We start from the raw sequence: 26,686 nt of genomic DNA, 5'->3' as shown, positions 1-26,686 counted from the left end.
CCCCCCCACATACACACAAATCTAGAGAAACTAGAATTATTTTTATGATGATAATTCAACCTAATAAATAAATTTACAATAAGGTATCAATATACTCCTGTCCATTACCCAGAGCATTCATTTCCCAATATAAAAGTACTTTAGGAGTTGGATCAAGTCATAGAGTTGATTTGGAGCTTGGATATAGAGTCCAGGGAAGCAGACAATAAATGTCTTTTTTTAAAATATTTTAATTTTTAGTTATAGATGGCCACAATATCTCTATTTTACTTATTTATTTTTATGTGGTGCTAAGGATCAAACCAGTACCTTATGTGCTAGGCAAATGCTCTACACTGAGCCACAACCCCAGCCCTTAAATATCTTTGTTTTTTAACTAAAAAAAAATCACAATTATTATTATTTTAAAAATAGTTTTAGTTGTAAATGGACACAATACATTTATTTATTTTTTATGTGGTACTGAGGATTGAACCCAGGGCCTCACACTTGCTAGGCAAGCACTCTACCAGTGAGCTATAACCCCAGCCCCCACAATTATCAATTGAAGAGAAAAAAGGTGACAAAATTACTCTTTACTGATTTACTCTCCTAATTGCTCAAGGTTGACTATAATAGCTGTCTCTATTTTATTTATTTATTTTCTAACAGAAAAAAACTTTATGTCCAAGAAAGAGGGAAAGGCCAGGTTTTGACCCCTGTAGTACCTTTTTGAGAAAAGGATGACCACTCACAGGCTTCATTGACTGAACAGGTTGGACACGAAGCTTCTTCCACTCTTCATTGAGAATTTGGGTTTTTTCTTGAACCTTTGCAAAATTTGCCACATATAAGGCCTAGCAAAGCCAAGAAAAAGATTAAGATATCAAAGCACAAGTGAAAAAATTTCAAATCCTCAACACTGAAGAAACATAATGAAATCTGCAATCTTTCACTTGGAAGCTATTTATTTATTTATTAATACTGGGGATTGAACCTACTAGGGTCTTGCAAATCCTCAGTCTGTCAGCTCACTACCTTTCCTTTTGAGCCAGGTCTTCCTAAATTGCCCAGGCTGGCCTCAATCTTTCCAACTTCCTGTCTCAGCCTCCTGAGTATCCGGGATTATAGGCATGTTGCCACCACACCCACTTGAGAACGGTTTTTTACCTTTGCACCCATATTTGCCTGAAGTCGTTTAAGTTGTCGAAGTCGCATATATTCAGATTTCACTTTTCTTTTCCAGTAAGTGATACATTTGGAAGTTGGAGGATTTGGTATATCCATTTTGCTATACTCTAAAGAGAGAGAAAGAATAGCATTTTATTAAAAAAAAAAAAAGAATAGCATTTTATACCCTGAAATGAAGCATTCCTCAAATTTGCATAAATATAGCAAATTATGCTTTCTTTTTTTAAATTTTTTAAAATATTTATTTATTTATTTATTTTTGAGAATTTTAATATTTATTTATTTTAGTTCTTGGCGGACACAACATCTTTGTTTGTATGTGGTGCTGAGGATCAAACCCGGGCCGTATGCATGCCAGGCGAGCGCACTACCGCTTGAGCCACATCCCCAGCCCTTAATATTTATTTTTTAGTTTTTGGTGGACAACATCTTTATTTTATTTTTATGTGGTGCTGAGGATCGAACCTGGCGTCCCGCACATGCCAGGCGAGTGCACTACCGCTTGAGCCACATCCCCAGCCTGAAAATTATGCTTTCATTCCCCCTAAACTTATTCATTAAAACATAACATTTAAAGAACTTAAATACACTAGTCTAATAAAAGTATCAATTTTTAAAAGATTTCAAATCAGCAATTCCTTGTCCAATTGTCAAAATGCTTAGTTTCTGTCCTGTGTGTGACTCATTTTAAATTAAGCTTTCAAGCTGTAGAATAGCTCAGTGGCAAGAGCTCTGCGCTTAGCACATGTGAGTCCCTGGGTTGGATCCCTAAGACCACACACACACACATACACACACACACACAGAGTTCTCCTGGAGATATTAGGAAGTTAGATTTCTTGGACATAGGGAAAACTATTCACTGCTTTGACTAACAGAGCAAAGTTCATATCCAAGAGCTTTACAGAAAGACCCACCCACTAAAAAACTGTTACCTATTAAATTACCTAAATCTACTCCATGTCTGTCTAGTAATAAAAGTAGAATATGACAACAACATAATCTTATCTCCCATCAGCAGCAAGACATATAGAAATTGATAACACTGAAAGTCACATTTTTAAATACTGAAATTAAGGTTCAAAATTTTAAAGGACATACTGTAACATACTTTACCTACTTTGTAGAATACCAGGAGAACTTCTCGATTTTATGATGTGTCTCTGTTCTTCAAAGGAATGGCCAGACAAAAAGGCAAAACAAATGTTCAGCTTTGCAAAAGAAAACAGATAGTGATTTTATTAAGTCACTGTAGTGGATTTAGACCCTGATGCCCTTAAGTAGGATGTTTCCCCCAAACTAGGAAGTCTTGAAGGTGTCTGCTACCATTGCTTTTAGATGCAAGTCAGGTCTCAATAATACTTGATGTTATTTTACCCTTCCATTCACATGTATAAATAAATAAATAAATAAACAAACAAACAAAAGGGGTTGTGGGGCTGGGGTTGTGGCTCAGAGGTAGAGCGCTCACCTACCACGCGTGAGGCACTGGATTTGATCCTCAGCACCACATAAAAAAAATAAAATAAAATAAAGATATTGTGTGTCAACCTATAACTAAAAAATAAATATTAAAAAAAAATAAAAATAAAAGGGGTTGGGATGTAGCTCAGTGGTAAAGTGACCCTGGGTTCAACCCCCAATACTGAAATTAATTAATTAATGTAAAGGAAAAAGAAGAAAGAATAATAAAGAAGCAGAGAGATTTTCTGTTTCCTACTAACTCAAACCAAGTGATTTAAGCCCTTTAAAACAGTCCAGTCAGGTATGGAGGCACACATCTATAATACCAGCAACTCAGCAGGCTGAGTCAGGAGGATTGCCAAGTCTGCGGCCAGCCTGGGCAACACAGCAGAACCCTATCTCAAAATAAAAAGGGTGGGTGATATAGCTCAGTGGTAGAGCACCCCTGGGCTCATTCCCCAATACCACAAAAAAGAAAAGAAAACAAAACAAAACAGAATTCCCCTGAGTTAAATGTTATCTTTCTGGGGAAGGGAATGAAATAACAACAAAATCTAAGAATTTGAATCCCAGCCAGTGTAGTCATTGGTGCATGCCTGTATTCCCAGCTACTGAGGAGGCTGAGGCAGAGGGATCACTTGAGCTCAGAAGTTCCTGACCACCCTGGGCGATAACATAGCAACACCCTGTCATCCCAGCAGCTTGGGAGGTTAAGGCAGGAGGATTAAAGTTCAAAGCCAGCCTCAGCAATTTAGCAAGGCCCTAAAGTAACTTAGCAAGACCCTGTCTCTAAATAAAAATATGAAAAAAGGGCTGGGGATGTCGCTCACTGGTTAAGCGCCTCTGGGTTTAATACCCAGTACCAAATAAACAAATAAATAAATAAATAGGGTCCAGAGATGGTACTCAGTGCTGGAGCCCTTGGCTAGCATGTACAAGGCTCAAGTTCAATCCTTGGTGCCAATACACACAGGAAAAGGCCATACCTCATAATCACAGGTAATATTAAGTGATTGTTCACATAATTTCTGCCTTCAAAAACTTACTAGTAGTCTGATACAGGAAATGAAATATGTTTCAAATTAAGGATAAAACTAGCTCTCTCAGAAATCTTAGGCTAACTAGATAACAGATTATAGCTGCAGGCCTATAATCTCAGCAATTTGGAGGCTGAGGCAGGAGATTCATAAATTTGAGGCTAGCCTTAGCAGTTTATCCAGACTCTGTCTCAAAATTAAAAAATAAAAAGAATTGGGATGTAGCTCAGTGGCAGTCCCCATTACTGTGAGGGAAAAAAAAAAAAAGAAAAGAAAAGAAAAAAGTCTTATATTACTTTACCTAAGACCCAAATGACCCAATTGTTATAAATTATAACTCACAGAAACAACACAACCTCCTTTAAGAAATGGTTTTGAGAGCCAGACTGGATGGTGCACGTCTGTAATCAGGAGGATCATAAGTTCAAAGTCAGCCTCAGCAAAAGGGAGGAGCTAAACAACTCACTGATATCCTGTCTCTAAATAAAATACAAAAAATAGGGCTGAGAATGTGACTCAGTGGTCGAGTGTCCTTGAGTTCAATCCTGGGTCCCCCCACCCAAAAAAACACAAAAATTATTTTGAACTACAATCCCTCTCTCAGTCAGTCCTTTTGGACTGATTTCTCTTTTTAAAACAGCAAACTTAGAGCAGAGTGCTCCATCCATTTAAAACTGGAGATCGGGGCCTGGGGATGTGGCTCAAGCGGTAGCACGCTCGCCTGGTATGCATGCGGCCCGGGTTCGATCCTCAGCACCACATACAAAGATGTTGTGTCCGCCGAAAACAATGAAAAAAATAAAATAAATATTAAAAAAAAACCTGGAGCTCAAGTAAGAAATGAACTTATTCTATCCATAGCTGCTGGGTGTCTGTGTAGATTTCTTAGAGGAAATGGCCACAGGAAAATATCAATACTTTTATTAAAGAAAGGAGTTATAACTGAAATGTGATCTCCTACAATATAGATGACAGCAAACACATCATAATAATCCAACAATTAAATGTCACCATTTCTAATTTCTCTCAAGTGTTTTATTTGGCCAGAGGAATATATACATATACACTAAAATGCCATTAAGTTTTAACCAGTCACATTGTAAAATAAGCCATACTTCCTCCTTTTACAATTAAAGCAATATTTGAATGTTTTGTGTCCATGAGTCAATATTTATTTCACTTGGCTTTTTAATGGGTCTTCAATGTCTCTAAAAGTTTATTTGGCAGTTGGTCAGTCCCCACAGGGTGTTTGAGGAAGATGAAATATACTGTAGGGAACAGATGGATATGATTAAAATAAACACAGCCATAAGATGTCACAGCATCTGGATCCTAACCAACAACTATCATATCAAAGTAAAAAAAAAAGGCAAATAAAAAAAATCAACATTCACTAGAACACTCTGGAGACAAATGGGGTCATCCATCTTGGGCAAAGGGAATAGCACACACATAAAAACACTTCATATTTCTATTAGAACTAGTTTTTAGTTATTTAAATATGCAAAACAGCACTTATATTCCAGTTAAGTACTGATGAGCCTTTCGTTATATTCATTTGTACATTGAAGACAAAACACCAAAACATATGCTGTTTGGGGCATGAGTCTTTTTTTTTGCTTTGTACACAATACCTCTATTTTATTTATTTATTTATTAAATTTTATGTGGTGCTGAGGATCGAACCCAGAGCCCTGCATATGCTAGGTGAGTGCTCTACCGCTGAGCCACAACCCCAGCCCTGGGGCATGAATCTTTATATTACCAATTCTAAGAGTAAGATAAATAGCCCAACAGGGAAACATTGTTGATCTTTTTTTTTTTAATATTTATTTTTTAGTTTTAGGTGGACACAATATCCTTATTTTATTTTTATGTGGTGCCGAGGATCAAACCCAGTGCCTCACACATGCCAGGCGAGTGCTCTACCACTTGAGCCACATCCCCAACCCCCAACAGGGAAACACTGAACAGATACTTTTCCAAAAAAGTTAGGAATGCCAAGTGCAGAGGCAATTGCAGTGACTTGGGAGGCTGAGGCAGGAGGATCATAAATTCAAGGCCAGCCTCAGCAACTTAGCAAGACCCTGTCTCAAAATAAAAAATAAAAAGGGCTCAGAGGGGCTGGGGTTGTGGCTCACGGTAGAGCACTTGCCTTCGCACATGTGAGGCACTGCATTCCATCCTTAGCACCACATAAAAAAATAAATTCATTAAATAAATAAAGATATTGTGTCCATCTTAAAAAAAATCTTAAAAAAATAAAATAAAACATAGGGCCTGGGTTGTAGCTCAGTGGTAGAGTGCTTGCCTAGCACGTGTGAAGCACTGGGTTTGACCCTCAGCACCACACCATATAAAATTAAATAAAAAGATATTATGTCCATCTACAACTAAAAATAAAATAAAATAAATAAAAAGGGCTGGGGATGTGGCTCATGGTAAAGTGCCTCTGAGTCCAAAACCCAGTACAAGTACCAAAAATTAAAAAAAAAAAAAAAAAAGACAGAAATGGCAAATAAGAACAAAAAAAGATGTTCAACATCATTAGCCATTAGAGAAATGCAAATTAAATTTGCAAAAATAGAAAAGACTGATAATACCAGTTGTGGGTGGGAACATTGTTATGATTTGTATGTAAGGTGTCACCCAAAAGCTCAATGAAAGAAGGTTCAGAGGAGAAATTATTGGATTGTGAGAGTCTTAACCCACTCGGTGAATTAATCCCCTGATAGGGATTTACTGAGTGGTAACTGAAGTGGTAGGGTGGGGCTGGAGAAGGTGGGAATTAGGCTTTGGGGTATATATTTGTATCTGGCAAGTGGAATTCTTGCTCTGCTTCCTGATGATGTGAGCTGCTTTCCTCTGCCACACTCTCCCGCCATGACGTTCAGCCTCACCTGGAGCCCCGAGAAATAAAGCCAGCCATCTATGGACTAAGACCTCTGAAACTGTGAGCCCTCAAATAAACCTTTTCTCCTCTATAATTGTGCTGGCTGGGTCCTTTAGTCACAACAGCAAAAATGCTGGAGCAAGTGGAATCCTCATATATTGCTGGTGGAAAGGCAAAATGGCATAGCCATTATGCAAAACAGTCTCCCAGTTTTTATTTCTAAAATAAAATTAAAGCTGGACACAGTAGGAGGTTGAGGCAGCAGGATTTCAAGTTTGAGACCTGCTTCAGCAAGTTAGCAAGACCATCTCAAAATAAAAAATAAAAACGGCTGGGATGTAGGGCTCAGTGGTAGAGTGCCCCTGGGTTCAATCCCTAGTACCACAAAAAAAATAAATAAGTAAAGCTAAATATAAGATTATATATAACATTTCCAATTATCTGAGAGAAATGAAAGCATACATCCTTGCAAAGATCTATACACAAATGTTCAAGCCTCTTTATTTAAAATAGCTAAAAGTAGGTAAACACAAAGATGAATACATTGGCTAATGGATACAAGATGGAATATATATATATATATATACATACACACACACACACACACACACACGCACACACACAGTGAAATACTACTCAGCAATTAAAAAGGATAAACAATTCCTATTACATGCACAACACATCTCAAAAGTACTATTCTCAGGGGAACAAAAAAAATCATCCATAAACTATATACTGGGTTAGGGATATAGCTCAGTGGTACCTCGGCAAAGAGCTCTAGTGACTTAACTGTGTCATTATGATGATCATCAATTTCATCAACATTCCTATTAAATAATTGCAACGAGGTACACAGCTGGATAGATCCCTCAATTAGGAGCTATTAAGCATTTTTAAATATATACCCTCCCAATTCTGCAAGATATTTACATTTGTCATTAGTTTGAGCTTCTGGGCACTATACACACATAAAGAACCTTACTAATAGGAAACTGTGACCCTGAATTCTAACTTAAAATCAAATAATAACATTAATATTCTCTAGAGTTGTTTCATTAGGAGAATCAGGTCATTTGCACTGGAGATAGTGATGAGAAAACTCAAAGTAAGATTAGTTTTTGGAGACTCAGAGGAAAATGCTAGCTCTTGGGGTGTACAGTGCTGATTTAGAGAAGTTAAAGCAATCTCATGTGAGAGCCCTACCTTGGCTGTACTATACCAGCACAAAGCTTAATATTTAGTGACTGCTCATTTTCATTCAATAAAAACAGGGTGGGGCTGGGGATGTACTCAGTGGCATAGTGCTTGCCTAGCAACTGCAAGGCCTTTTGTTTAATCCCTAGTATTATCAAAGAAGTAAATAAAAAAAATAAACATTAAAAAATTAAAGCAAGGGCTGGGGATGTGGCTCAAGGGGTAGCGCACTCCCCTGGCAGGCGCGGGGCACTGGGTTTGATCCTCAGCACCATATACAAATAAAAAATAAAGATGTTGTGTCCACCGAAAACTAAAAAATAAATATTAAAAAGTTCTCTCTCTCTAAAAATAAATAAATAAAATCAGACTCTTCGGTCAATTTTGAATCAAATTATTAGGATAAATGAGTCAGGGAATATAACTTATCAGAAGCACTAAACGCCAACTACTTACTAAGTAACTTTTGACTTTAGGATTTGGAGCACTGAAGTCCCAAATGATGGTCACTGATGGGCTACAAAGGTAGGAAAGAACCCAGAACACAGTGTGGACGAAAGAAAACAAACAAAATAAGCTGGAACATTCCTGTATGGAGGTATTCCCTAAGAGCACAGTTCTTCCTTTTTCACCTATCAGGTATAATTATCTTCACATTTCTCCATATGTCCATCCCCTGCCTCACAGTTTGTTGTTGTTTTGTATTGAAGATTGAACTTAGGAACATTCTACCACTGAGCTTAACCACTGAGCTACATCCCCAGCGCATTTCATTTTTTATTTTGAGATAGGGTCTTACTAAGTTGCAGAGGCTGTCCTTCAATTTACAATCCTCCTGCCTCAACCTCCCAAGTAGACAAGTGCCACTGCACCAGGTTTACACTTCAGAATTTTTAAGCTGTGCTTTAGCATCAACTTCCAGGAATGGCTCACATATACTTGTTCCGTGGCAGAACTAGGATCCATTATCTCTTGAGTTCCAGTCCCAAAAATGTTATTACTATTATTTATTCCACAAATATATATTAAGCACTTACTAACTACACACCAGGCACTATTTAGGTGGTTGGGTGTACATCAATGAATAAAACAAACATTCTTGCTTTTTGCAGAACTGATTCACACTGTGATACACCATACATGGATCTTCTTTTTTTGGGGGGGGGGGGCACAGATTAAACTCAGAGGCACTGACCACATTCCCAGCCCTATTTTTGTATTTTATATTATTTAAATATTTTTTAAATTGTAGATAGACACAATATCTTTATTTTATTTTATTTTTTTAATGTGGTGCTGAGGATCAAACCGAGTGCTCCACCCATGCCAGGCAAGAGCTCAACCACTGAGCTACAACCCCAGTCCCAGTATTTTATTTAGAGACAGGGTCTCACTGAGTTGTTTAGCACCTCACCTTTGCTGAGGCTGGCTTTGAATGCGATCCTCCTGCCTCAGCCTCCCCAGTCGCTGGGATTAGAGGCCTGGGCCACCTACGCCTGGCCACACATGAATCTTGCCCATAATAGTATTATGGATGGCCCCTTCCACCTCGCAACCAGCACGCTGGCTTCATACTAGAGGTTCGAAGCATAGAAGTTAACTAGTGAGATCAAAATAAACACACAAACTCAATTTACCTTTTTGTTTGACCAGGTCTGAAATGGCTCTCCCCTCTGGCTCCTGCCTCAAGCCACCTGGTGGGGCAGCGAGCTTTACACAGACTAGCAGGAGAGAGAGAGAGAGAGCAGCCAGGGAGTGGCCTTTTATTGGGGAACAAGAAATTCAGGGGAAAATTCCATCCAATGAAGGTCGAGGGGGACAGCATTCCAAGGTCAGGGTCAGCAATTGGTCTCAGGGTCAATGGTCAGTCACACCCCCACACGGATGGGCTCTGGCACCTGGAAAGGGTGGGGATTAGTTCCCACACAGTTTAGCCAGAACTCCTCACACCCAATCAGGGAGGTGCCCAATCACGTGCAAGAATGGCTTCCCACAGTCCCTTATTCTGTCTTTATTTGTTTTTAAGTACTTATCTCCTTACTCACACTCTCTTCTATGTAAGTCTGTCATCTCTTTCCTCAATGCCACACAGAATCCCAGGGCTTTTTAAAAACAGACAAGCTCTTACAGAAACCTTAGAATTAGAGTTTTCTCAGGCTGGAAACTTAATTCAATACTGGTTTCCTTATCCTAAGATCACCGAGTGGAGCATTTTTCTATTCAGAGTAGAAAACTAGAGAAAGACTCACACTTTCAACTCCATCCTTGGGCCCACCCAGTTGTTCCTGTCTGTGACCCTTTTCTCTCATCTTTCCCCGCCAAGCCCTAGGCTTCAGATCTAGGCTACTCTGCTTATAATCTTGTATTTTACCCATCAAAGGTCCACCTTCCATATTCCAATGGCGGCATCCTTTCACACCACTTCTCCTCCCTGTCCCCCAAACAATTTCTCAGTAGTCACTTTTTTACCGAAATAAAAGTTTGGCCTACATTTTCTAACGGGCTTGTCCCAAATATGACAGCTTTACTCTGCTCCAAGGCACTTTCACTTATATCATTTGATCCTCGGGAGAAGCCTCTGGGTGGGCGCAATTGGTGCCAGCCTAAGTCTGGAGGTTAGGAAGCTTCTTATTCAGGGCTGGGTTTGGAATAAGGCAGATGAGGCCAGAGAAGCTCCTGGAAGGCAAAATGTAAGGAAGGGTTCTCTCTGCACTTGCAGTATGCTGAGAGTCACTGCCCCCTTACACTTTGCTCTTTAGCCTCACTCCCCTCGCTGTAGTTCCGGCCCTGTTTTTACTGCCATCCCTTCCTCAACATCCCCCAAAGACATCGCAAGCTCAGCCCAGGTCTCTGGGCTTTCCCGTGCACAGCCCCAGATCCCCGGGAGTCCACCTCGCTAAGGGGCCCCCGCAGGTGCCACCGCCCACCCGGGCCCACTCTGCGCTGGGGCTCCCGCCCACCGGCCCACCCCTCCTTCCAACGGGATTCCCCGTCTCGGGGCCCGCCCCCGCCGCTCCCCCTTCAGGACACACAGCCCATCCAGTCTCAGACGCAGTCCTCGCTGGGGGCTCTCTCACTCTGTCGCCCCCGGTCCCCTAGACCCCGGAACGGGAAGGGGCGCCCTGCTACCCGCGGCCAGGCAGGTAGTGTATCCCTCGGGTTCCTCCCGATTCCCAGATCACTTCGCCTTTCCCTCCCTCCTGACCCGGCGGCGGCGGTGTGCGGAGGCCGGCCCCACCACCCGGCCCAGGCTTGTTTACTCACTCACCCTCCATCCCGAGCCACAGGGACCCGCCGCTAGGACGCCTGCGCGCCGCGGCCCCGCCTCCGCGCCGCGGCCCCGCCCCGCGCCCTCTTAGGCGCGTGCGCGTCGAGCCACCAGTGCCGCTCCGGTTGCCCACCTGGTCCTCCTCCTTTGATATTAAGCGGAGAGATCCGGAGAAGGAAAACGTCTATTTGGCCTCAGGTTGCTAGGGCTCAGGAGGGCATGGTGGTGCAGCCCAAACCTGACGATTTCTAAGGTGGCGCTGTCAGTGGAGAGGAAGGGTTTTGTGTAAACTTTCCACAGCCACTAATAACATCTCTCGAAGATCTTTTCCAGCCCTGCTGGGGACTAGCCACATCTAACTTCACCTTTGAAGGCAAGCTAGAACCCCCTCAAACAGATGCCACACACCTACCAATTCTGCAAACTTATGTGCTCTAAGTTTTTGCTCTATTTACGCCTTATTTCCCTGTTTCTGTCAATAGTTCTCCCAGTCACTTAAAATCAAACGTATAGCCTTGTATCAAAGTATTTCCTCACAAGATATTTACTAGTTACTAAGGGAAATTTTATAACTTTACAGAAATCTGTCAGACATTACTTTGACCAAGTGATCAAAGTTAATATCACTAGTGATGGGAAATTTCTTAGCAGATTCTCAATATAGTGCAATGAGGAAAGTACAAAATCACTCCCGCGGTATTCTTCACAAAAATGTAAAAGCGGAGGGGCTGGGGCAGAGCACTTGCCTAGCATGCGTGAGGTACTGGGTTCGATCCTTAGGACCACAAACAAAAAATAAGCAAATAAAAAGTGAGAGCTGAGTTTAATGCAGAAACATCAGACAAATTCAAAAATGAGAAACAATCTACAAAATAATTGACCAGTATCTTCAAAAGTACCAAGATTGGGCTGGGGTTGTGGATCAGTGGTAGAGCACTTGCCTAGCATGTGTGAGGCACTGGGTTCCATCCTTAGCATTGCATACAAAAATAAGCAAATAAAGGCATGCTGTCCATATACAACTACAGGAAAAGGAAAAAAAAAAAAAAAAGGACATGAGAGGGATAATTTGATGGAGTTAGAATTAGGCCTCTAGATTAATAGGGTTTTTAAAATCAGTTTTAATTCCTCATTTGGATCATTTGTGTAAGGAAATTAGGTGAAAAAATATACAGGATTACTGTCCCTTTTTTCTAATTATTTTGTAAATGTGAAAATTATTTTAAAAAATAATATTAAGCTGGGTTCCTTAGCACATTCTTGTAATCCCAGCTCCTAGGGAGACTGAGACAGGAGGATAACAAGTTTGAGGCCAGCCTGGGCGACTTAGTGAAACTTATTTTTATTTCTCAAGATAAAAAATAAAAAGAGCTGGGGATGTAGCTCAGTGGTAGAACACCACACAAACACACACACAAAAATATGTATTTATACATTTTATATATATATATATATATATATATATATATATATACACACACACATACACATATATATGCATACATGTGTATATATGAAGTTAAATTTTGAAATTAATCTGGGCACAGTGGTACATGCCTGTGTTCCCAGCTACTCAGAAGGCTGAGACAGGAGGATCCCAAGTTTGAGGTTAGCCTCAGCAACTCAGAGGGACCCTGTCTCAAAAAAGTAAAAGGAGGGTTGGGGATGTGGCTCAAGTGGTAGCGCGCTTGCCTAGCATGCGTGAGGCACTGGGTTCGGTTCTCAGCACCACATAAAAATAAAATAAAGATATTGTGTCTACCTAAAACTAAAAAGTAAATATTTAAAAAAAAAGTAAAAGGAACTGAGGGGCTCAGAAAACTGAAGCAGGAGGATCCAAGTTCAAAGCCAGCCTCAGCAAAAGCGAGGCACTAAGCAACTCAATGAGACCCTGTTTCTAAATAAAATACAAAATAGGGCTGGGATGTGGCTCAGTGGTCGAGTGCCCATGAGTTCAATTCCTGGTACCAAAAAAAAAAAAGACAAGAAAAAGAACTGAAGGTATAGTTCAGTGACAGAGCATTCCTGGGTTCAATCCTAAATACTGAAAATAAATAAATAAATAAATACAAAACAAAACTACCTTGATTTTTGTCCCAAAGTGTATAATTATAAAAATTTATGATTTTCTTTTTTTTTCAAATAATTTTCATGACAATTTTAAAAAGTGGGTAGGGCAGATTTCAGTTTTACATAGCAGGCTATGCGGGCAAAAAGGGAGTTAAATGATGTGCCTTACACAGTTGAAAAATTGCCCTGTCAGGTCTTATACTCAAATCTCTGGATTCCAGATATACTATTCTTGTCAGTATATCAAAATCTTTGATTTTGCTACTATCCTCCTTGCATCTATTTGTTTAACTACCAGTCAAAACAATTACTCCTTTATATTGTACTTGTAATTTGCAATGATGTTCCTTTCCATTTCCACTGCCTAGATAAGTGTTTCTCGAACTAGGATCACATTGAAATCACCTACAGAGCTCTAATAACTACTGAGGCCTGCTTCCCATATCCAGAAAGTCTGATTAATTATTATTTGATCCCGGGTATTGCCTAGGTTTCAAGAATTACATAAACATTCCAAGTGATTATAGCATGTAGCCAAGTTTGATAACTGTTGCACTGCATTAATAATTATTAGAAGAATGTGGGTTTTCTAAGGAGAGTCTAGAAAATCTGAAAGTCAGGAGAGAGATTGGTGAGAGATTTGAGTACCATCAATATATTAATAGTAACTGAAACCACAGGGGTACTCCATTACTTTGGGAGACTGTGCCAAGAAAAGAGAGCAGAGGTACAGAGAACTTTTAAGATAACAAAGAAAGTATGGTTACAGAATTTTTTTTTTAAGTGGACACAATACCAGCAGTCCTGCCCTCATGGTCCTTCCTAAGGCTTCAACTCCAGTTCTACTTTACACTTACTGCCACGCATTCTACCTATTTCATATCCACCATAATATGTGGCATAAGATTAAACAGAATTCAGTAATCCTCATTCACTGACGAATTATAAAAACAACTTTTACATCACAGTGAGTGTGGGTTTTGTTTTTGTTTCTGAAAAACAGGTCTCACTATGTTATCTGGGTTGGCCTCGAACTCTTGGATTCAAGGCATCGCCCTGCCTCAGCCTCTCAAATGCTAGGACTACAGGCACATTCCACTAAGCCTGGCTAGGTATGGGGTTTTTGAGGGAAGTTTTGTTTGCCAGTTAATTTCCTCTCATTTTGCAGGGAGACAGTTTTTCCTGAGACCAGGCTCTTTCTTAGCTGACTCTGTTCCACGAGGCACTATCAGCCAACGTTTGTTTGGCGAGCTTTTGCTCTGCATCTCTTTTTCTTTCCAATCCTTCAGGTCTTTGTCCTATAAATTCGTAGAAAAGCTGTTGGCAAGTGGTCAGCAACAGGACCTCTAAAAAACAGTACCATCACCTCTGCCCCACTCCTCCCAGCTCCACCCCCAGGCAGTTAATGGAAGAAAGGAATAACTGTGTCACTCTTGGCTTCTCCTTGCTCATCTTGCTCTTAAATTGGAGGCCTCTAGGGCTGCAAGAAACTGGACAAAGTGTGCTGAGTAGTCTAATAGGACTGGTTCCATTTTTGAAAGTCCTCTATTGCGGAAAAATAAAATTATGTGTTTAATTTCTGAAACCTAATGCCTGATTTGCCTTGGCAGCCCTTTTCTTGGGCTTGGCTGAGAGTCCGGCAACATTAGTATACTGATTAATACCAGCTCAACTTGTTCCCTGGAGAAGAGCATTATTTACTGGATTGTTTTCTTAAATCCTTTTTAATTTGCTGTGTTTTAGCATACTCTGACTGGCTTTAACATGTTGTTATCTCTGACCACGGGCCATAATGAAGCTGGAGGAAAGACTCCCATCTCTGTGTGCTCATATCCTCATCACAAAGCAAGATTTTGTTCAACCCAGTGATTAGAAATGACACATCACATGTTCTAATCTTTCTGGGATGTCCGAGTTCTAAGTGTACTTTCATCCTCTGCTGGTCCTCAGGCCACTGGTAGAAAGGGAAGGAGAAGGGCTGGGGTTGTGGCTCAGTGGTAGAGTGCTCGCCTCTCACTTGTGAGACTCTGGGTTCAATCCTCAGCACCACATAAACAAAAATAAGTGAAATAAAAGTATTGTTTCTAATTACAACTAAAATATATATATATATATATATATATTTTTTTTTTTTTTAAAGGGAAGGAGAAGATGTTTCCCAGACTCGGGGCTTTGTACACTATTCCTGACAACCTGAGCTCCTTTGAATGGTGCCCCCTTGGCCCATTCTGCCCCTCCTTTGTAAAGCCCACAGAGATATTAAATAGTAATTCTTAGAGGGGACACAGAGGACTGAGGGAAGATTGGGCCCCACACTGGTCCCTGACAGAGAAGTGTAAACACAGCTGTGGAGATGGGAGCAAACCATCCTCCCTCCCCCCAGTTCCCACCCAGAAGCAGGGAAAGGCCACCCTGCAGTGAAGAACCAAACAAGAAAACAAAGCAAAGCACAAACCTAAATGTCTGCACGAAGGTCGCCAGAAACTGGGGCCGCTGCCCAGGACTTGGTGGGGCTAGCTGAAGTGCCAGACCCCTCCCTGAATACTTAGAGGCAAAGGCAACTCCAAAGCAAGTTGAGGTCTGGACATTACGGAGCCTGGAAACATAGCTCGATTTTTGAAACCTTTCCATTCCGGACACTTTGTCCTCTGATCTCAGAAAACACGTTTTCTGCCTTAGGTACTCAGCTCCTGACCCCTAGTTGCTTAGGGATCATAATAATGAATTCAATTCAGGAAGTAAGAACAGGCCCACAATAAACCCTTGTCCGTGGCTTGTTATAAGTTTAAACTCTGAGCCTCCAAGCCAAAATACTATATGGGGCTCTCTTAGCTTTTGTTAAATACAAAATAAATAATTCCAGCAGGAAGGAACTTTCTCTTTTGGGGATTACTTGGGTGGGATTCATGCCTTTTTTTGTACATATTGTAAAAGCTCCAAGCCCTCAGCAAGGGTGGTGCTGCCCATTCTTGCTCTCTCAGGCACAGTTAATGCAGGGCCTTGATCTCTGGGGACACGCCTTTGGCACAGCACTGCCTGAGAAGTAGCTCTGGTCGGGTGGACAGCTAATGAGCTGTGCTTCCTTTTTGGCTCTCAGGGTCCTCAATAAGCAAAGGAGAAATGGTAGAACTCGAAAAAATGGTAGCAGCCTTCAAATACTGAGTACTTATGATATGCCTGGCACTGTGCTAAGTGCTTTACAGGATTGTCTCATTTCATATGAAGTCAGAAATATCCTTGTTCCCATTTTACAACTGAGGAAACCAGGCTTTAAGAGATTCTATTTTCTAATTTTTTTTTAAATTTTGTGGTGCTGAGGATCAAACCCAAGGCCTTGTGCATGTAAGGCAAGCATTCTACCAACTGAGTTATATCCCCAGCCCCTTAATATATTTTTAGTGGTACATTATAATTATACATAATGATGGGATTCATTGCTTTTCTTTTTTTCTTCTTGGTTTTTTTGTTTGGTTTTTTGTAGTGTTGGGGATAGAACCCAGGGCCTTCTAGGCAAGTGCTCTATCCTACCACTAGGTTACAGCCCTGATTTTTTTTTTTTTTTGGGGGGGGGGTGCCAGGAATTAAACTTAAGGGCACTTAACCACTGAGACACATCCCCAGCCCTATTTTGTATTTTATTTAGAGACAGGGTCTCATTGCGTTGCTTGGTACTTTGCTTTTGCTGAGGCTGGCTTTGAATTTGGATCCTCCTGCATCAGTCTTCTGATCCCTGCTTCTTTTTAAAATTTTGTTTTGAGATAGCATCTCATTAAGTTGCCCAGGTTGGCCTTGAACTTACCATCCTCCTGCCTCAGTCACCTCAGTAGCTGGAATTATAGATGTGTGACACCAAACTTTCCAGATTCCAGAACTTTCCCCAGGTTATGCAGCTAGTAAGTGCTATGACCAGGATTTGTACCCAGTCATTCTTACCCTTCAACCCATGCTCTGAACCACTCTTCTCTACGTCCTCCATTCCCTGAGGTCTCTGATATCATGATTCTGGATTCTCTCCATGGCTTTTTCTCTCACCAGTGGTGCCAGAAAGAGAATGTTCTTGGGACTTTCATCTGAAAGTCCAGAAGAAAACAGCCTGTGTAAGTTAAGAGGCCCCTTACTTCCTCTGTACTAGAGATGCCAATCAAAGCTGTATACTCCAAAGATCCCGTATCAGCAGGGAACAATGTGTATAGGAAGACAAACAAATCCTAGCCAGGCAGGAAAGGGGAGTTCCTCATGGTTCTGTGATTTCCCCTTCTCTGTTCTCTGGCTTATCAGCAAGGCTTCATGGTACTGATTCTATAGTCCTTTGAACCCAGTGTGTTACGATAGGACACCAGGATAAAGAGACCCTTTCAGAACAAGATAAATGGCCACTACTCAAAATACATACATGCACAGATTACATCCATGATACTGAATATAAAGGAACAAAAATAAATCACATTTATTTATACATTTAACCAATTGCTTTTAGCATTCACTTAATCATTAGACGTGGCGGTGTTTGTGAATCCATGTAAGCCTTGCAAGATGCTGAAAGGTAAGTATTATTATTCTCATTTTACAGACAAGGAGACTGGGCCCTTTTGTCCATATTGCCCATGGCCACATGGTGGTAAGAAGGCAGCTGGAATTCAAACCTAGGTTTGGTCAGTCTGATTCCAAAATCTGCATTCTTTTCAATAAAATGACTGCTGAAAAGAACAAAATTACGAGACTGGAAAGATCTCAAAATATATTTGATTTATAGTTTTCATAAGTAAAGGTGTTACACTTTATGATAGTAACTTCTATTTATTGCATGCTTACTAAGTGCCAGGCATTGGGACCAAAGGCTTCCCATGCATTATCTATGCTACTTAGTGAGACACAAGCTCAAAAGAGTTAGGTAACTGGCACAAAGTCACATACAAGCCAAATAAGCAATGAATCTGAGCTTCAAACCCAAGTCTACTTGATTCCAGAGTGTGTGTTCTTAACCACAATGGCAATAACAATGATGATAATGTACATTGACTATAAGCCAAGTTCTGCTTTAAGTGCTTTGTATCTTATAATCTAGAGATATTATTATCAGGGCTGGGGTTGTGGCTCATCAGTAGAGTGCTCGCCTTGCAAGTGCGAGACCCTGGGTTCAATCCTCAGCACCACATAAAAATAAGTAAGTGAAATAAAGGTATTGTGTCCAACTACAACTAAAAAATAAATATTAAAAAAGAGATATTATTATTATTATTCCCATTTTAGGAATGAGGAAAATATTGCCTTTATATTACTTAAGCTTTATATTATAGACACCACACATTTAATACACATGGTCTATGAGCATTGTATTTGTTTAACATACATTGGATTCTTGTTATGATCTAGAAAACAATTTATTTCATGTCATAGTTTTTTTTTTCTTCGTTGTCCATCTAATGCACTAAGGTCTTTTTTAAAAAAATTTTTTAGTTGTAGATGAACATACAGTATCTTTATGTTTATGTGGTGCTGCGGATCAAAACCAGTGCCTCACATATGTGAGGCAAGCACTTTACCACTGAGCTACAACCCCAGCCCCTAAGGTCTTAATTAAGGGAAAGGACATGACAAGACTTCAGTGAAGCAAGCACAGTGAAGAGAGGGGAAGTACACAGTGGGGAAGGCTTTCTGTGCCAGGATCCCTATCTGGTTGTCTTTCTGACCAGTCTTCCTTATCCCTTCCTAATATCTAATTTAATAGGGATATTAGTTTTAAATGAAACAATTTGTATGAAGCATTAAGCACTTGGCATGACTTGGTAAATGAACATGAGTACACCGTGTTATACAACATCCAGCTCCTGGGGTGCTGGGATAGGACAGAAGTGTTCCTGGGGATGGTTTTATAGGACATCCCTGAGGAACAGGGGGAGGGAGAGAGCAATCTTGGCATCTGTCATTGGGTCCTGACAGCAACGATGAGTCAGCCCCAGGTGCTGAGGGACCAGCTCTGTTCTCAAAACTGAAGGGCGTGTGCTATGGTCACTTGGCAATGGTCCTCCTCAGTCACGCTGTCTGAGTGTCATTCTTGTAAATTTGGTTGGGTTCTTTTCAGAAAAACAGCCTTTACTATGTGATGTCATAGTCGAGCCTGGGTCAGAGAGGGAGGGGGAAGGAGGTTTATGCTGATGTCTGGGAATCTTCTTAATTCTGGAGTAGTCCATCTGGTTCTGGAGGAAATTATTCTTTCTTCCTCTGAAGACCCAATAACAGGGGCTGGGGTTGTGACTCAGCGGTAGAGTGCTCACCTAGCGCGTGCCGGGCACTGGGTTTGATCCTCAGCACTACATAAAAATAAATAAATAAAATAAAGGTATTGTGTCCAACTACAACTAAAAAAGAAAAAAAGTTAAAAAAAAAAGTCAAAAAAAAAAAAAAGAGGGTATAGCTCAGTGGTAGAGTTCATGCTTAGCATACACAAGACTGGGTTAATCCTACTCTCAAAAGACACAATAAGGAATCAATATTCCAATTTGGAGCGAGAGGGATTTGGGAAATAAATCATAAAGGTTAAATCATGGACCCTAGCATCAAGCTATCCTAAGTTCAAGTCCTGGTTCTAACAATTACTAGCTCTGGGACCTTAAACTCTCTGCTAATCTAAAAAAGATAATTCTGATGTTATGGTGGTGAGGCTTTAAGAATGTGTGCCAAGGGCCTAGGAGTAGAACTCAGTGTTAGAACGCTCACCTAGCCACGTGTAGGGCCCTGGCTTTGATCCCCAGCATCACACGCACAAGTGTGCAAAACACTTGGCACATACGTCAAAGAACACATAATCCAACACATGGTGAATCTTCAATAAATGGTAGGTCCTATTAGCAGCTGATGAATAATATGGCTGATTTTTTCCCCTTTTTACCAACTTGGGAAACAAAGTTTTCTCCAATTACCATTCTTCCCTCAGAGGTGGTCAGGCTCCTCATACTAGGTGTGCCATCATTATGGAAATGAGGAAGCTGGGGACAGATGGGGTGGTTGTATCTCTTTCATTTATCTTCCGTCTCTTAGCTAGCTTGCTCCTTAGCTCAGCTCCTCTGGTTCTTCCTGCTGCCTTCCTTCCCTCTGAAGAAGTCTATCTCCTCTCTCTGGTTTGGAAGACTCAGTCAGGACTTCTGGCTTCCCTGACCCCTACTCTCCCCCACATCTTCTCTTGTTCTCTGCTCTTTATTTTGCAGACAGCTAGGGAAAAGGCCAGCATGTGTAAACTAATTGCAAGATGTTCCCCGTAGAATTTCGAGGTGTAGGAGGTTCCCAGTACATTTGATTCCCTCCTGTGTTGTTCTGGATCTGTGGGTGTATGTGGGGAGGCTGAAGAGTAGAAATGGCATTCCTTCAAAGGGTTGAGTCACCTCTGCTCCTGTTCCAGGCAGGATGGCTCTTGGCCTGTAACAAGAAGAAAAACTTATGAGGCAGCAGGGTCTCTGCTCAGAAGGAATCAATCTACATTGGGGCAAGATATCTCACAACAATGACCAGCTAGACCAGAATCAAATTCCTCTCTTTGAAAGGGGGTGAGAGGTGGAGTCATGGACAGAGTCATGGACAGAGTGTTTAAGAACCTTAAATACAACTAAAAAATGTTAAAAAAAAAAAAAAAAAGAAAGAAAAGGAAGGAGGCAAATCTACAATGTCATGGAAAGATATCTAAGACATGTTGTTGAGTGTAAAATGTCACTGAATAACAGGGATATTAAATCTCATTTTTTTAAATACAAAATTTGTGGGCAGGTGAGAAAGGAGTGGGGGAATAGAGTCTCCTGTATTAAATATTTTGCAACTTGTATACATTCATGTAATATTTGCATTAAAAAGTACATTGCGTTTTTTTTTTTAAAAATTAGTTGCAGATGGATACAATATCTTTATTTTATTTATTTATTTTTATGTGGTGCTGAGGATCGAACTCAGTGCCTCATACTTGAGAGGCAAGTGCTCTGCCACTGAGCCACAATCCCAGCCATACATTGTTTTTTTTATTTATTCATTTTTGGGGTACTGGGGATTAAACCCAGGGGTGCTTTACTACATCCTTAGCTGGCCTTGAACTTGCAATTCTCCTGCGTCAACCCCCTGAGTTGCTGGGAATACAGGCATATGCCACTGTACCTGGCAAAAAGTATATTTTAAATAGTTAAAGCAAAAGTGGACTTAGAAAGATATCAGTCTCAGTCCCGAATGAAGCCCTTCCTTTTCCATTGTTGCCAATCATGATTTTATCTTCTATGACTACTGAGAAGAGGAAGATGTGTGGAAGGACTGGTGAAGATGTGTCACCAGTCCTCAGTCAGCCCCAAAGTACCCTGAAAGTAGATCCTCAGTTACTAGGATGCCCTAAGGGGTCAATAAAACATCCCCACAAACTGGATGTGATGGTGTAATCCCAGCAATTTAGGAGACTGAGGCAGGAGACTAGCAAATTTGAAGCCAGCCTCAGCAACATAACCATGTAGCTCAGTGGTAAAACACCTGTGGGTTCCATCCCTGGTACCAAAACCAAAAACAAATCCACAGGGCTGGGGATGTGGCTCAAGCGGTGGCGTGCTTGCCTGGCATGCGTGCGGCCCAGGTTCGATCCTCAGCACCACATACAAACAAAGATGTTGTGTCAGCTGAAAACTAAAATAAATATTAAAAAAAATATATTCTCTCTCTCCCTTTAAAACAAACAAACAAACAAAAAACAAATCCACACATCCAGCTGCTGGGAAGAGAAAAATCAAGAGAGAAAATGTATAGATTCTCCTATTTGAGAGTTTGAATCCCAAGTTTAGGAATGACTCTAATAAGCTGTCCTCCACCATGAAGCAAACTTAACCCCAACCCTAGGCCAAAAATAACACTTCCTATCAAGTTGCTTGTATTTTCCTTTTTTCATTCTAAGGCCATTTTACCTATGAAAATGTTGAGCTTCAGAAATGGAAAATGATCTGCCCAAGTTTCCACAGCAAGACAGAGGCAGAGTCTGCCTTCAGAATCCTAATCAATGTTTGTCTTTTTATCCAGTGTACCAGACTGCTCTATTCAACCCAACAGTTGCTTTTATCACATTTAACCTTTTTCTTTCTTTTATTTAGTACTGGAGATTGAACTCAGGGGCACTCAACCACTGAGCCACATCCCCAGCCCTATTTTGTATTTTATTTAGAGATGGATCTCAATGAGTTGCTTAGCGCCTTGCCTTTGCTGAAGCTGGCTTTGAACCCTTGATCTTCTTATCTCAGCCTCTGGAGCTGCTGGGATTACAGGTATGCATCACTGTGCCTGGCCCCAGCCCTTTTTTAATATTTAATTTAGACATAGGGTCTTGCTAAGCTGCCCAGGGCCTTGCTAAGCTGTTGAGGCTGGCTTTGAACTCTTACATTTAATCTTGACTGCGACCTCTTTCCTAACCCCATAATAGTCTCATGTGCTTCTGGCCCATCCAGTGGAAATGGCTTGTTTTCCTTGTGTTCCTCCTTGCTCCCTCCTCCTATTTTAGCACCGTGAAACCTCCCTTTTACTCATGCTTCCTTCTTGGAAAGGGCAATCTTGGGAAGAAGAGAAGGGACAGATTTGGTCCCCAGCCTGAAGTGGGGCCGCCTGGCTTTTATCTGCACCATTGCAGGAATGATCATTAGTAGGAGGGCTTTGGGGCATGTAACAAGAAGGCCATCTCCCCTCTCCCACAGATGCCTTGCTAAAGCAATCTCTTGATTCTAGTCATGGAGCAGGATAACATGCCATGTGGCCAGGATGTAAGAGCTTGAGATTCTGAGATGAAGACTTCAAGAAAGATCATAATTTGTGATGGGCAGCAATCAGTAAACTGGGACAACAGCAGCAGTTGAGTCCAAGGGTCAGAATCTGGGAGTAATTAGCAAAGTTGGTGCTGACAGCTGTGTGTCTGGGAGTTGAATGTCATGGCCAAACCAGCTCCTGGGCTCCTTGGCTGCTTCAAGATAATAAAGCAGAGAGAACACAGAGGCAGCTGTTCTCTGGCAGAGGCAGGGCCTCTGAGGGCCCAGGCTCAGCCTTCAGGATTCCCAGCAGTGTGATCTTAGGCTAGTCACTTAGGAAAGGAGGAAACTAGTATTTGCAGTGATTTTAATGCCCTTCCACATATGGCACCCTCACTACAGTTTAGGGAGGAAGGCAATGTCCACATTTTTTTACATCAGTAGCCCTGAAGGCAAATCTGTGCTGTGTTGCTGGGAAGTAGAAAGATAAAATTAGGACCCAGAGGTTTTGAATTCAAGTGTGGGGTTCTTTCCTTGAGCTGTACCTTCTTTCTCTGTAAAATGATGAAAATAATATACCTGCTTTGGGGCTGGAGGGATAGCTGAGTGGTAAAGCATATATGCAACGCCCTGAGTTTGAACTCAGGCAATAATAATAATAATTCCACCTTACACATTAAGTGGCTCAATCCCCTTTCTAGAAACTTTGGTCCTCAAAAGTGTGGCCACCTTTCTCCTGGGAACGTAGTCATCTTACTTTTGTCCTCCCACCGGCCAATGCAGGTTTGAGGGTCTAGGACCCGGGAGGTGACTTGAAGGGAGAGTAATTGGCTGTTTTCTTTGCTATCCCGCTTCGCAGGCTTTCTCCCCTTCTCCGGATTCAGTAGAGCCGGCTCCCTCTTTTCCCGGATTTTGGCAGACAGGCTGACATCAGTGGGTGTTCCCAGGGAAAAAGAACTCTGAGCAGCCGGCCCAGCTCCAGGCGCCCCTTCCCCCACGGCCCAAGCGTGCCCCAGCCCCCTGCCGTAGATACTGCTGCGTTGAGAGGCCCTCGGAGCTCCCAGCCCCCTCCCTCCTCTCCAGGTCGGGGAGGGCAGCTCGCCTCCACCCCTCCCGTTCCGAAAGGGAGGGGGCAACAAGAATCTGACGGGAGACTCTGGGCGCCACTCAGCCGGGCCCAGGAAACAGATTCCCGTACTGAGGTTACGAGGGGAGCTGTCCAGCCCCGCAGGGTGAGATAGAAAAGAGCGTGGGCCAAAGCCGGCTAGGCGGAGGGAGCCACGGGCGCCAGGCGCGGGTGCGGCAGCGACTCCCCCTCNGCCTATATCCCCGGCCCCAGCCGCAGGAAGCCGCGCCGCTTCCTCGCAGGGGCTGGGACGGCTGCGGCCACGTGGGGGGCGGGGGCGACGCCCGGGGCCGGGGAGCTGGATGGCCGAGGCCAGCACCCGCCCCAGTACGGGTGCAGACTGAAGTGCAGGGCAGCGCTGTCCTTCTGGTGGCCCCCAGCCCCACCTCGGGGCGGACGCAGGCGAGCTGCTCCCCTCTCAGGGAAAGCTGGGGTGCCAGCGGGGACCCCGCAGAGAGGTCTTGGGAGGTCCTGGGCTGCCCAGGAGGGATGGGGCTCTGGGCCTGGATGCGAGTGGGAAGCAGCTGGTACCAGCCTGTCCCTTCCCCGCACGAAGACATCCCGTGAGAGGGTGGATTATTCCTCTTTCTCTTCCAAGGTAGCCCTGACTTCTCAGGATTTTAGCTCCCAATCCCCAAGCAGGCTCCACTGCCCAGAACCCACCATTCCACCCTTCTCTCCCATTTCTTCCCACAGCTCTGCTGAAGCCCCAGGAATCCCTGGCTCAACCTTCTCCCATCCAGGACAGCTTGAAGTCAGAAGGTGGGTACCCAAAGGTGTGAGAGAGTGGCCAAGGGCAAGAGGAGAGCCAGGTTAGTGGGGAGGGTCTCTTTGCTACAAGGCGGGCCCAATCCCAGTTGGTGCCTCACTAAACTCCTCTCTTAGGATTACTTGTGATGTTATTCCCTCTCATCCCACAAAAAACAAAACAAACAAACAAAAACCCCTCCTGTCCAGCCTTGAGCTAGCCCACCTCACATGTGAATGAGAAGATTCAGGAAAAGGTGTATGTGGAGAAGCTCCTCAGGCTGGGATAAGAAGTGCTGTGCATGTGGAAGTCATTAAAAGATTCCAGTGCTGGGTTCTCCCCTCAGCCAAAGTGTCTTCTAGGGAAACTTTTGGAGAGGTTCCCATGCTTGAAGACAAGGTCAGGAGCTCCAGTTGGAAATACCTGGGCCAGAGGGTTTGAAGGGAGAGCCAGGGGGTGTGGTCATAATGCAGCTTTTGTACCTACAGGAAAGACCGTGGAAGATTATAAGACAAATGCCCTACTTTGCTGGCAAGGTTATAAGATGTATATGGACTCCATTGAAAAGGATTGGTGTGACTGGACCGTGATTAGCAGGTAGGGGCAGTGCTGAAGGGGACTCAGGCTAGGGGTTGAACCCTAAGTGGGTTTGGAGTAAACCTCCTCTTCCTGGACCCAACCCCTCCCTTACTCCATTCCTCTACTGCCCTGCAGGCCTTATAGTGAACTTCGGGATTGCTTGGAGCATGAGGCGGAGGAGTTTGGCCTGGGCTTCCCCAATCCCTGGGCAGAGAAGATCATCTTTGATACCCACCTGATTCACTTTGCCAACTGCTCCCTGGTGCAGCCCAGCTTCTCTGATCCCCCGGAGGATGTGCTCTTGGCCATGATCATAGCCCCCATCTGCCTCATCCCCTTCCTTGTCACTCTTGTGGTATGGAGGAGTAAAGACAGTGAGACCCAGGCCTAGGGTAGCCTGAACTTCAAAACCTTCATGTTACTTCTCTCTCCTCCCCTCCCTACCCACTTTTCTCACTCTCACCCCCACTGCAAATCCTTGGATTGGTGGAAATGGAGGTGAGTCAGCATCATGGCACAAGTTCTGTAATCTTCAAAATAAAATTTCTGTTTTTTTGTACAATGTCCCCTACCCCATTCAAGTGGTGCCTGTGTCCACAGTCACTGCCAGTCCTACAGGCACTCAGCTCTGGGTAGAGGAGCTGGAAGACTCTAGATGGCTTCACTATTCTGTTCACTTCACCTGCCCCCACCCTCACATGAAAGCCATACCCCTATAGTTCTTCCTCCCAGGGAGGAGCCTTTCCTGCCCCTGTCCAAATCCAGCTCCAGGAAAGGAGCAGGAAGAGACTCCCTTCCGGTCTGGACAGCAGCTGGGAGCCTCTGATTGAGAATGTGGTGGGGGGAGGGGCAAGGGTAGAATCTTTAGCAAGAAGAAAGGGAGGCTACCTGGAAGCCCCTACTTCTCCCCTTCTTCATGCCTCAGTTTACTCCCAGAACCTGGGAAGCAGAAACCTGACAAGCGAAGGGAATCAATCCCTAAGGACCTCCAGATTGATGCCAAAGGCAGTGGGGGCTTCCTCAGCTAGGCTCACCATTCCCGCTCCAGGTCATTGGCTTAGATCCTACAGTGTCCTGGACAGGGTGTGGCCTATAGACTGGCCACACACTGCCCTCTGGTGTCCACTAAACCAACGACCAGAAGATGTATATGATGTGGAAGAAGCTCAAGGCGGAGGAGCATTTGGATCCTGGGGTCAGAGAACTGTCCTCTCTGTAGTAGCCACTGACTTTTAGCTTGATCTTTTATCCGATTCCTGAGACATATCAATATGATATTTCACCTTGATATACTGTTATACTTTCTAGGGACTTACCTAGCCCTTATATGCAACTCACCATTTCTGTTTTTGTTTTGGTTCTGGGGGATTGAATCCAGAAGTGCTTTACCA

The 26,686-nt window shown here is 42.7% G+C and overlaps 2 protein-coding genes across 13 annotated transcripts in view; one reads left to right on the top strand and one right to left on the bottom strand.

Moving 5' to 3' along the window:
• The window catches only part of Ezh1 (enhancer of zeste 1 polycomb repressive complex 2 subunit), a 35,038-nt gene extending 23,904 nt beyond the window's left edge, over positions 1 to 11,134 (bottom strand). The window contains exons 1-6 of one of the 12 annotated variants that reach the window (XM_048790956.1): positions 11,027 to 11,100; positions 10,249 to 10,434; positions 9,396 to 9,656; positions 2,291 to 2,381; positions 1,150 to 1,277; positions 708 to 836 (exon numbers count right to left, since the gene is read on the bottom strand). In XM_048790956.1, coding sequence (XP_048646913.1) covers positions 708 to 836; positions 1,150 to 1,266 — 246 coding nt within the window. In that variant the 5' untranslated portion in view covers positions 1,267 to 1,277; positions 2,291 to 2,381; positions 9,396 to 9,656; positions 10,249 to 10,434; positions 11,027 to 11,100. Of the gene's footprint in view, positions 1 to 707; positions 837 to 1,149; positions 1,278 to 2,286; positions 2,382 to 2,641; positions 2,671 to 9,395; positions 9,657 to 10,248; positions 10,587 to 11,026 lie in introns of those variants that run through there. The other 11 variants (XM_048790984.1, XM_048790968.1, XM_048790990.1 and 8 more) reach the window with 11 other exon arrangements.
• Positions 10,417 to 25,854, top strand: Ramp2 (receptor activity modifying protein 2). The gene is made up of 5 exons (XM_048787408.1): positions 10,417 to 10,448; positions 10,585 to 10,901; positions 24,665 to 24,730; positions 25,205 to 25,313; positions 25,431 to 25,854. Exons 1-5 carry the CDS (start codon positions 10,417 to 10,419, stop codon positions 25,684 to 25,686), a joined length of 780 nt encoding a protein of 259 aa, XP_048643365.1. The 3' UTR covers positions 25,687 to 25,854.
• The last annotated feature ends 832 nt before the right edge of the window (positions 25,855 to 26,686 follow it).

Source organism: Marmota marmota, unplaced genomic scaffold, assembly GCF_001458135.2.
Source record: "Marmota marmota marmota unplaced genomic scaffold, marMar, whole genome shotgun sequence".
Lineage (NCBI taxonomy): Eukaryota > Metazoa > Chordata > Mammalia > Rodentia > Sciuridae > Marmota > Marmota marmota.
Note: the sequence above shows the minus strand (reverse complement) of the source record. Positions and strands in the feature narration are given on the sequence as shown.

Bases quoted from the DNA above. Each gene is read 5' to 3' on its own strand.
- Ramp2 (XM_048787408.1), top strand. From the start codon at position 10,417: ATGAGGCCAGAGAAGCTCCTGGAAGGCAAAAT. The intron at 10,902-24,664 runs GTAGTGTATCCC...TTCTTCCCACAG, and splicing joins TGCTACCCGCGGCCAGGCAG to CTCTGCTGAAGCCCCAGGAA. The intron at 25,314-25,430 runs GTAGGGGCAGTG...ACTGCCCTGCAG, and splicing joins GACTGGACCGTGATTAGCAG to GCCTTATAGTGAACTTCGGG.